Source organism: Python bivittatus, unplaced genomic scaffold, assembly GCF_059951505.1.
Source record: "Python bivittatus isolate LINGU-HERP-01145 unplaced genomic scaffold, Pbiv_v1 ctg000340_np1212, whole genome shotgun sequence".
Classification (NCBI taxonomy): domain Eukaryota; kingdom Metazoa; phylum Chordata; class Lepidosauria; order Squamata; family Pythonidae; genus Python; species Python bivittatus.
The window spans coordinates 3,944,347-3,956,423 of NW_028277056.1; the positions used below are offsets into that span (position 1 = coordinate 3,944,347).

The window sequence follows — 12,077 nt, forward strand, 5'->3', positions numbered from 1 at the left end:
TTTTTTTTTTGAAAAGATGCTCCTGTTGAGGAGGCATCTGCCATTGCCAGTGCCATGTTTTTGACATTGGCACAGATGAACCTGCCTCTTTTTCTTTTTTTAATCTTGCAAACTTGCTATTTTATTAGTATCTTTTGAAATCAGGAAGGCTGGGAGTACATTGCACCAATGCGATAACATACTTCATTAGCAGAATGGGGGATTTAAACATCTCCATTGTCGCTTTCTGACACAGATCTAGGAACATGTTTTGTGTGCATTCCTGAACTTTTTCTTAAACAAAGCATGACGTGTCCTCACAATTGTAGTGAAAAGATTGGGAAAGTATTCCTTCCAGTCCACACCCAGCACTTGAAGTACTACACCACAACATTCATAACTGAAGCACCTCTTAGACAAGAAGATGGGTTGCCAATCTCATACTTCCAAGTTGTAGAAAGTCAAAGAGTTTTGTTCGTGTGCATACATTTAGTTCAGCCATTTCTCTCTTTGGGTTGGAAAAGGGTAGTGAGGAATCTATAACCCAACAGTGTCATTAGCAAATAAAATGAGTAAAAGAATATAGGTGGGTTGTGTATCTGAGAAAGCAAGTGGAAGGACAGGGTTGTAATAGATCTGAAAGACAATGGTCTGGTCTTCTGGACTGGAGTGAATGAGTACTTGCAAGGAAGTGAGGATATAAGTTTAATTACAAACAAAAAGTAAATTGTGTGTCAGGAAGTATGAGTTGGTATCTGTTGGGTTATTGTGGATGACTATGAAAATGGGTATGTATAGGTTACTGATAGTTTCATGGTATACTCTGTTGAAAGTTGATAATGGAAGAACCAGAGTTTTGGGGAAAATTGAGCAACATTTGGAATTAATGAGATCCATGGATGGATGGATGGATGGATGGATGGATGGATGGATGGATGGATGGATATACTTTACAGTTATGATTTGATTGTCAGACACTTTTTTGGAAATATGCGTCAGCCTACTGCACAGTGATATGGGAGAGACTTATCTGATCCACCCTTTATCTGGAAGCATATCAGCTCATAGGTGTAATGCAAAGGGTTTTTTTTCATTCTGTCAGAATGTATAACAAGGACCTTGGGCTTGGCGACAAGGCAGTATAAAGCCCCATCTGTGGAAATTTCAGGTCAACTGATTAGCAAGGCCCAAACAGACAGCTCATCTGCTCGATAGGGTATTTGTCATAATAGGAAACGCCTTTGATATATCATAGAAAAAAACTACTTGTATGTCTTCTGCATGTCTTGGGTCTCCTGCCTTGAGTTGACAAGCTGACCTCCATTCCCATATAGCATAGGGGGCTTAATATTCTGGGCTAAATGATGGTGATTTTCCATCAAGGATTTTTTTTTTACTAACATTTTATCTTGACAAATAGGAGTAGTTCTGTGTTCATATGTAAAACACCTGCCTATTCCATCAGATAAAAGAAAGAAAGCATTATCTTAACATTTTAGCCATTTCTGCTTGTAAGTAAAGCATTGGGGCTACTTTTCTTGGGTGATTTAATTGAGGATCTAGGGGAGGAAATGGCCTTTTATTTAAGCTTTGTAAATAGTAAATTTTGTTTATTAGAAGCATGAATTATCATACTGCTTTTGCAAACCAGCGGGGAACTATAGGAAACCTGTATATAGTCTTGCAATATAAACACTCTCTGCATTAGAGAAGGCTCAGCAGATGCCCAGAATAAATGTGTTTATAAATAATATTTATAAAGCAGTCAAGACCTAGCTCTGCCAACTTGCACAGGGCAAGAAAAGGGGCAACCAGCCCTGGGAGTGGCTGGCACCTTGAAGATGCTCCCGTATGTTAATATCTTTTTGATCACCAGCACCTTGGAAGATATTATTATTTATGTATGTATTTGGTTTTATTGTATTTTTATACTATTTTTATTGTATTTTAACTAATATTTATTTGTTGTTTTTATTGTAAACCACCCAGAGTCATTTCCTTGTGAGATGGGCTGTGTCCAAATTTGAAATATAAATAAATGAATATGTTCCTGGAAATAAGTTTCTTAGAATTTTTTTTTTCAATGTGTATCGAAGCAAGGAGTATACATAAGATATGCCTTTAAAGTTAAAAAACATATTAGAAATAGCATTTCAGGGAAATCTTTGTTGTTGTATATGCATGTGATCCTGAATTTACCAGTTTCCCTTAGTAAATATTCTATTTGTTTCATAAATTGCATTTTGGGCAATGTTTGTTGCGAAGAAAGGGACAGAAAGCAACTCTGCTAGGCTACTAATGTGGGGCACTTTAAGGAAACAGTTGGCAGCTTTATTAGCAAATGAAATTCCCTTCCAATCTGGAAAAGTCAACGAGAAGGATCTGTTCCGTGCAAGGGATCAGCTTTTCTTTCATCCTGTTGCCACTGACTCTTAGTGACGTCTAGATTTTTCTCCAATGTGAGGCCTTGATACTTCTTCCCATCTTTCGGGTATCAGTTTGGGTCTGTGACCTAGAAGAAAGTTTAACTGAACTTTCTGGTGTTCAGATGCTCAGTCCTTCATGCCATCACCGTTGTGGATGTGAGACATATCCAGATATTCAGCATGACTAAGGTGTTTTCCTCTTGACTTTCTTCTTTGATCTCTACTGTTTATTCTTTTCTTTTACTTTAAGGCAGTGTTTCTGAACCTTGGTGACTTTAAGATGGGGGGACTTCAACTCCCAGAATTCCCCAGCCAGCATGGCTGGCTGGGGAATTCTGGGAGTTGAAGTCCCCCCATCTTAAAGTCACCAAGGTTCAGAAACACTGCTTTAAGAGAATCAAATGCATTCCTCAGACCCATTGTAATGTTCTTGTGTGGCTCATTTCTGATAGGCCTTTTCTATCCTGCAGTTTACCAAATCCATTGTCTCCCCGGATGTTCCACTAATTTGGCTCTTGCCTGTCATTGGTCAATGTTTTTTTCTAAGGATGACCCACAGAGAGGTTCTTTTAGTAGATTTTTTGCACTCAGAGCAAGACGCGGTTTGTAGGATGGGGTTGTCCAGTGCACTAAACTACAATGTTATTGGCTAGTTTATGACTCGATGTACAGTATTTTGCAAACCCAGTCAGTCAGTTTGCAGTTCTGAATGATGTACAAATCTGAATGATGTGCAAATGCACAGTAAACCATGATTCAGTTAGTTATAGGTTCACATGTAGGCAAACACAGTTATAGTGAAACTGTAAAACTCGGAGGTAGTCCTGTCTTCTTTGGGCAGATTGTTTTTTGATAAATGCTGTATGGTTCCTAGATGCTGGAAGTCTCTGCAGGGTTTCCAGAATGTGCTGTCCTGGAGAGCACGTCTGTTCCATGGAGACAGACTTCATTGGTAGTCCTAACTGAAAAATACATTTCTCCTGGAGACTGGCAGAGCTATTTGGGTTTTGGTGATTGGTTTCATGTGTTTTTGAGTGTCTGACCAAGGATGAGGATGGAATAGAAACTTAAATCTTAAGGAAACCAAGTGTGAAACTGGTGGAACAAAAGTTGAGAAGGATTTAGCTGTGAGAGGCTGAATATGTCTACTTCTGTGAGAAAGAAGCACTTCTTTTGTCTAGACCAGTGTTTCTCAACCTTGGCAACTTTAAGAGGGGTGGGCTTCAACTCCCAGAATGCTGGCTGAGGAATTCTGGGAGTTGAAGTCCACCCATCTTAAAGTTGCCCAGGTTGAGAAACGCTGGTTTAGGAGGAACACCACTTTCCTATCATATGGACTTTGATGGAATCCAAAATGTGCTCATGGTCTATTTTTTTTCTGAGCTTCCAGGGTTATAGAAGATTGGTTGTCCTTAAGAGTCCAAAAGCACTTCACAGCACAAGGCTAAACTGGTTCCTTTGTCGAGTGCCAAGAGCAGGCTGAGATAACCAGGGTGTTGTCATATGGTTACCTCTGACAGGAATGTTTGGGCAGAATCTATGTAATCCATAATAAAGTTGTACAAGTAACCATTACGCCAGTGTTGAAAAACACTGCATTTCACTGGAGGTGTGGTCGTGTAAGATGTTGAAGTGAGCACTTCTTAGCTGCTTTTGTGTGGGCCCCCGTTGTCTTGATCACCTCCTCGAGGGAGGTTTTGTGGTCCACTCGGCCATGAAGCTCGCGTGATGGCCTTGCACCGATCGCTCCAATTCCGCTCAGCTTCCCTGTCAAGGCTGAAGCAATGATATCCGTAAGGTAGGAATTAGGAAAGGACTTTATCCTTTAAAAATATATTTAACCAGGTAAACGTTTGTTGATTAAAGTATTACCAGTAAGGGTTGCCCATGTTTTTTTTTAATTTAATTAATTTATTTATATATCAAATTTGTCACCGCCCATCCTGTTAAAAAACAACTCTGGGCAGTTTACAAAGCAGTGAAAATCAATTAAAATTACAATATAAAATAATCCTAAATAAATGGAAAATAAATATAGTCCAAGGATAGATGTTAAAATTGGCAGTAATATTAAATTTAACTTCACAGGAGTTACTCTCTCTTAATTGCAATTCAGTCCTGGGCTGTCTAGCACTCACGGCCTTTCCTGAAAAATGTGAAAATGGGACACCAAAGGTGCTTTTCGAAAAACATGAAATTAAATCCACCTCACTGTTAGAAGGGGCATCGTCTTTAACAACAGCAGCAACAATAGTGTATCCTCTCATTATAACTGGGAAGATGAATGAGGCCCAGCTTGCAGTTGATGGAGGTGGGCTTCTGCGAGGCTGGTCAAAAAAGTCAAGGTGCAGCCCTGGCTGGGTGGTCAAAGCCTCACCCCTTTTTTTTACATGTATTGTACGTGCAATGCAGTCTACATGTAATGCAGCGCATGTAAAAAAGAGATGGGGTTTTGATTGCTCTGTCACATCCACCATCTTGACTTTTTTGACTCCCCCGCGGATGCCCCCAATGGGAAGAAAGAGGTACAAAAATAAAATCACCATCACCACTATTTTCATAGACCAGCATAGTCTCACAGTCTCATCCCCATTATGTCATCCCATCCCACCCGGTCAGGCAAAGAAAGTGCAGTATGTCATGGACCCCGTCTGCGAAAGAATGTCGACTGGCAGGACCCAGGAGGAGAGCCTTCTCTGCCGTTGCCCCCGCCCTATGGAGCATTCTCCCCCCAGAGGCGGGGCAGGCCCCCACTCTCCCGGCCTTCCAGAAAGGGCCAAAGACCTGGCTCTGCCAACTTGGATGGTGTGATGGACTGGAATGCGGGAAGGGAGTGAAAACGGTGCCCTCGTCTCCCGAGCAACGCTCTGGAGATAAGCGAAGGAAACTGGCACATCCCTAAACATTCCAGAAGATAGGGAATAGCTCTGGCTGGGAACTAGTCTTCAGTCCGAGAAGATTTCTGTAAACAGGCGCCGGCTAATAAACCTTGCTGATTGAACCTGCATGGTCTCCTGGAGTTCCTTGGGCTAGGCCTGACAGATGGGGTGAGAAGGGATGTAACCAACCCTGGGGGGGACTGGCGCCTTGAAGACAAGTCTAATAACTCCTAGTTAACATCAGTTCCTTGGAAGGTATTTGTTATTTATGTAGGAATCCTGTATTTTAATGTATTTTAATTAATATTTATTCTATTTTAATTAATATTTATTCTTTTTACTGTAAACTGCCCAGAGTTGCTCTGCAGCAAGATGGACAGTGACAAATTTGAAAATTAAATTTAATTAATTAAAATAAAATAAATAAAATAAAATAAATAAAATAAAATAAAATAAAATAAATATACACAATTGCAACCATTCCCGAAATAGGAATTTAAGGTCCAGAATGACAGGCTAATAACAAATGTACAGAAATTACTAACACAACATTGTAAAACTTTCTAACACTAAGATCTAACTCTAAAAACTGTACTTAGTGTTCATACCAAATCTATAAAGACTAAGATATGGTGATATAGATAGTGAAATAGAGAATCATGAAATCAATGAAATAAAACAGACTAAAATAGTCAGTAATTCAAACAGTCTAGGTCATATTGTCATCTTCCCATAGCTTCCATGATGCAAGATGTTCATTAGTACCATTGGTGGTTACACACTTCTATTTTATTTTATTTTATTTTATTTTATTTTATTTTATTTTATTTTATTTTATTTTATTTTATTTTATTTTATTTTATTTTATTTTATTTTTATGCCTTCGAGTCAGTGTTGACTTCCAGCAACTGCCTGGGCCAAGTCCCTGCCATTTTCTTGGCAAGATTTTCAGAAGTGGTTTGGCATCACCTTTTTCTAGGGCTGACAGAGAAGAAGTGACTTAAAATCCCCCAGCTGGTTTCATGCCCAAGCTGTGACTAGAATTCACGGTCTTCTCCGTTTCTAGCTCTGTTTCCTTAAGTACCAGACCAAACCGGCTCTCTACATGAAATTAGACAGAGAGAAATCACAGGGAGGTAAGAATTTAAGATACAGAATAGCAAATCAATTTAAATTTTTAAAGTCTAACAAATCCATTTAAAATTTAAAAGTCTAACAAATTAATTTAAAAGTTGTTGGGATACCAAATTAAAGTATTTTCTGAGAGCAGCTTCCATAGGCAAGTTGACCATTAAACATAACCCCCCACTGCCCATCAGATCAGGAGGCGAACGAACTCCTGGCCCATGACACAGACATTTCCGCAAAGAGGTCCAAGGCTGTGAAGAGTGGGAACAGATTTCAGGTCTAGCCGTTGTCTTAAAAAACAGGAATTCGGTGTTCACTCCCATTAATTTATAGCCTCCTCCAGTCGTTAGGCTGGAGACGTGATTTTATAATAAGATAAAGCTGTCTCTAAGGCCTTGGAAATAGGATGAAACATACTGTAACGTGGACAAAATTAATCATCAGTCCACTGTAAATTTTCATGAAGGTTATAATCTCTTTCGTTCCCAAAAAAGGAGATGGAGGAATCCCCTCTTTTCTTATTTCTCCATCCTTTGCTCAGATAGTCGCTATAGCAGTGTTTCTCAACCCTGGCAACTTTAAGATGAGTGGACTTCAACTCCCAGAATTCCCCAGCCAGCATCGCTGGCTGGGGAATTCTGGGAGTTGAAGTCCACCCATCTTAAAGTTGCCAGGGTTGAGAAACACTGTTGTAGATGGCTCATCGCAAGACATTTCCTCAAAACAAAACAAAAATCCCCAGCCAGCATATATATTTTTTTCCCCATGATAAATAATGTTCGTTGATGAAGAACAACATATCTGGCAAGAGACTTCCTAAGGCATTTGCTTCACTGCTGGTACCTGTTGCATAGTCTTCCATGTGAGCCTCACTTAATGCCGTTTTATATTTACAGGCCATGTGAGATGTTTTAAAAAAAATGGGGTAGCAAAATGTGCTTTTCTGCAGGGAGGAAAAAAGGTTCTGCGTTCTGCTCAGCCGTGACTCTGGGCAAAGACTCTTGGCTGAATGGTTGCAGCTGGCACCTTCAGATCACATCCGTTGGCAAAAGGAAATTCCACAGAAGGCAAAAGTTATTCGTCTCCCCCTCCCCACAGCACGCTTTTCTATGAACTTTCTGAAGTTAAGGCGACTAAGGGATGCGGACAGTCCAGAGAAGGGTTGAAAGCAAAAAGAAAAACAAAGAACCTTTGCCATCCTTGGTTACTTATGAACCACACATTGAAAATGGCTTTTAAAATAGTAATAAAGCGATACGATTTTCGCTGCAGTTGTAACAGGTGTTTGGTAAACACCCCGTCGCACCACCTTCTCTTCATGCTCGCTTCCTGGAATTGCGGCTTTGTAAAACCTGAAACGTTGGTGATAAGTTTTGTTTCTGATTTAGGAAGTGGTTTTTGTAGCCGATCTCTCCTTGCTCCTGTTAGCTAGAATGAGAAATGGTTCAGTAACCGTCACTATTCAGTGGCGAGTGAAAAGGAGGGACTGAAGAATCTTAAGGAATCTAATAAATCTGTTTAGCTTTGCAGCCGTTAAGATTCCTGAATTTTCACCCAATACCATCCCATTCTATTTTAGTGTAGTTGTTTTTTTCAATTCAGTGATAAAGAGTATAATATCCCACCCCCGGGCACTAAAGTTACTTGTTACAAAATAAAAAGTCTATATTATGTTGTTAGAAGACATTAAATGAGATGTTCATGAGTATAGGGAGGGTGTTATAGCAAATTAGAATGGGCTGTACATGCACATCAGTGGAAAATCATAGTGGCAGGTCCATGTCACATTTCTATAGATTTAAACTTACAATAAATTTAACAAGAATTATTATTTCATATTTAATGTATTGGTGCATCTCTTTAGGAGAACTGGTGGGTTCACCTAATAGTTGGAGATATGAGGCAACGTCAGTTCATGGTATTCTGCTATAATATCTCCCTTTGGGTAGACGTTGCATCAAACATCAGTTTGGTTCTGAAAAAGTCTTAAAGTTGCCAAGGTTGAGGAACCCTGGTTTAGACGCTAATATTCTTTTGCAGTTTGGAAATAGGTATTGTGCCCTTTTAGGATTACAAAACAAACAATACTATACAACTGGAAAGACACCCATTCTTTGTCAATTTGTCAACAGTCCGAAGAAGGCATTTCTTTCTGTCTTTCAACAAGCATTTGGAAGACGATTTAGAAATGTGGATTGTGTATATTTAGAAATGTGGATCATATGCTTTATTCACCCTTTTTTCTCCTCTTAAGCAAAACTACATCAATCTTAATTGTGTGTCTGGATACATTGGTATAAATGAACTTCACATGATACATTCTTCCCTGAGAGGACGGTTTGCTTTAGGTAGACTGCCCAGACTTCCTTTTGGTAGATTGGCAGTTATATAAATTAGATAGACAGACAGACAGACATTAAAATATATACTTCCTATCCTGCCAGTCTGCCCTGAGGGCACTGCCTCTTTCTAGATGCCCACATAGGCTTCCTCGGGGGAGCAAGGGATGACATGCAACATGATGTCATCACACAAATGACATAATTGTATCAAGAGTACATGCTTCCTGTCAATTGCACAATGACATCAGGCTGTATGTCTTGTCTTTTGGTGTCACCATGGCTTGTAGGAGATGCCTGTGAATGCACGAGGATGCTTAGTGCCCCCAGTTGGCAGCTGCTTCTGTTTCTCTGGAATGAGCATCATGACCACAAATAATAATTTCACAGTCCAGTATTCATCTTTGAGCCTTCTGTTATCTTGAATGAACCACTACATACCCTCCTACCATTAAGTAATAAAACACTGCTGGAAATATAATACATATTCACACATTGTTTTGCTATTAAAAGAGGCTTCCTCTCTCTTGCATGTGCTTGTAAAAAGCTTTGAGTTGGTGTCCTTATCTGAACTGGTTATCTGCTGGTGTGCTACCTGTCAGCCTAAGGGCTTCCCTGCTGACATGATCCAGGGTTCTTTTGACAACCACTTTGTACCAGATCTACCCTCTTTGAGTTCAGTAAGCAAAGTTAGAAAATTTCAAGCTGCTAGTTCTGAGTTTCATGTTCCCTTTGGTTCTTGTGTGGCTCAAAATAGCACAGCACACATCTATTTTCACCTCGACTATCTCGTCTTTAAGAGAGTTAAATCATTGTCATTTCATTGCTACAAAGTGGCAGCCCAGAGAACAAGGCTGGAACACAGAATTAAGTTTTACTCCAACCATCTATTAACAGCTGTGTTTAAATAGAACCCCTGAACCTAAGTTGTTGGCTTAATGAATATGGACCTCCCACCAGGCCAGATGTTCTTTGAAGCCCAGTTAGATGTCCCCTTTAGCTTGATGTAATAGCACTGCTCTTGCGTAGCATTCCTCTAGGCAGACACCATGAAATAGGTCATGGAAAAGCTCGAGAGTTGCCTTTCTCAGAAACATTGTTTATAAGTTTATGATGGTTTGGAAAAGTGACTATGAGATGTCCACTCAACAGATATTTAGAGCTTGAATCAAGACTCAAATTCTAGTCACTGGTTAACTGTGGTAAGGAGCATTAACCACTGTCACGCACATTAATTCCCATCTTGAGTCTCTCAATGCAGGGAGCCTGCCAGCAATGCTAGAATAGGATACATGTGACTTTTTGGACTTCCAAGATTCCATCTTTCATGTGGAGCGCACTGTTGCAAGGACACGCTTTTAGTGGCCTGAACATAGAGTGCAACACTGTTTTAAATTGTTCCTCAGTTATGCAATCTGTAAACAGTGAGGCTTGCCATGGAGTTATTAGACAAAAAGAGCTAAGGGAATGTAAGCAACTACTTAAGCTCTGGGTGGTCAGTAAAATTAAAACAATTGAAAATAAGAGTTGATAGAAGAGCCTTTTCTAGCCATTCATCCTTGGGCCAAAATGGGGGGGGGGGGGGTTGGCAGGAACAGTTCCTGCATGAGTCTTCACTTCCTGACTAAAGCAGCTTTTGATGGACAGGATTAGATCAGGGTATCTTATATCTTTGGATTTTCATAGTAGCTGCAAAGCAAAATTTCTGGCAGATTGCATTACGCATTATTTGTTTGCCTAAATAAGCCATGGCTGCTCAACCCTTACTGATATTTCATTGTTATCTATAGTCATAGGGGAGCCATTAATTAAGATGCATGTGTGCAAAATACTGGAATCCCAAGAAATATCGACTGCAATGAACCAACACCCATTGCCCAAGGTTAAATGTTTCTTAATATCCTTACTGCCATTAAGAGCATTTTGAACCCAACATCTACATAAAGCAACATAGTCTCTTAGAAATTGCATGCTTCTTGAAAAGCTAGTCCCCTTTTTAATATTCAGAATGAACGTTTTGTAATTAAAATCTCTCATTTTTGTATTCAAGCTTGATACCTACGGTTTATATAATAGAAGATATCCTTTTTCATATGCAAAAGCACTTTTAGAAACTCAGGTTGCCTTCTTTGAAATGCTCTATATTGCCAGCTAGTGGAAATTACTAAGAATTTTGGTTCAGCTGAGTGGATTTATGACTCCCTCCAAATAATCATGATGCTGACTTATCTTGACGGCAAACTTTCAGGCTTACCTTGTTAGTGAATATATTTTTCTTTTGTTTTCCTCCTTTAATACAGGCTCTTGATGGGAATGTATATGATCACCTTAAGGATTATTTAATGGTATTCAGCAGGACTGAATTAGAAATATGCCAATCTGTACAAAGCACATTCCAGTTTCTTTTGGAGACTTCAAGCCGGGTAAGTTCTTCAGTAAAGGAACCTTCTGTTCTTGAAGGCAGTTCAGAAATAGGAAAAACATGATGTGAAGATTCAGGCAATGCCACTTGTTCAGTCTTTTGGCGTAAACACCTTGATGTGGTGCAGCTGGGGAGCAAGCTGTAGTTTGTTCGTTAAAGAGCACGTATTGTACAGGGAGAAGATTCAATGTTCATTCTTTGCCGATAATTAAAGGATCCTGGGTAGAAGGGCACTGTACTTCAAATATGGAGAAATTTTGCCTATCAGCAAAAGTAATAACCATCTAGGTCAGTGTTCTCAACCTTGGCAACTTGAAGTTGTGTGGACTTCAACTTCCAGAATTCCCCAGCCAGCCATGGGAGTTGAAGTCCACACATCTTCCAGCTGCCAAGGTTGAGAAACACTGGTCTAAATAGATCAGTAGTCTAATACAAAAGGCAAACTCTTCTTTGAGTATTGTTTTTTGCTGTTATCCTTATGATATGCTAATTCCTTGTATTTTAATGTTTGAAATGCCAATAAAGGTCTGAATTGAATAATGCAAAAGGCTTGCTGTGTATCCAAAGGTAGACTGGCACAGGTGCCCATTCCTAGCCACAGTGATGTCCAAAGTGTATAAGAAGCAAAGTTAGTGTTGGGACACACATTTTGTTACTCTGCATCCCTATGCCCTGTGGACCCCTGTAGTAACTAGTGGATTAATTAATTAAGAGTGTACTAGGAATCCATTATTGGTCATAGAATAATAGAATCAGCCACCTTACAGACACAAGCATTGGGTGGAATCTGCAAGAGGTTGCTCCAGCTTGAAAACCTGCAGAAGAAATCCCATTTGTCTATAAAAGTTGGGCCCCAAACGAATCTGTGTTTCTGAAAATTGCATGAAAAGGCTAACTGCAAGGA

At 39.7% G+C, this 12,077-nt stretch overlaps 1 protein-coding gene across 2 annotated transcripts in view; it reads left to right on the plus strand.

Moving 5' to 3' along the window:
• The window catches only part of FCHSD2 (FCH and double SH3 domains 2), a 150,684-nt gene that overhangs the window by 94,122 nt on the left and 44,485 nt on the right, over positions 1-12,077 (plus strand). For both annotated transcript variants that reach the window (XM_088140448.1, XM_088140449.1), the window contains one exon: positions 11,052-11,174. In XM_088140448.1, the coding sequence (XP_087996574.1) occupies positions 11,052-11,174 (123 nt within the window). The remainder of the gene's footprint in view (positions 1-11,051; positions 11,175-12,077) is intronic.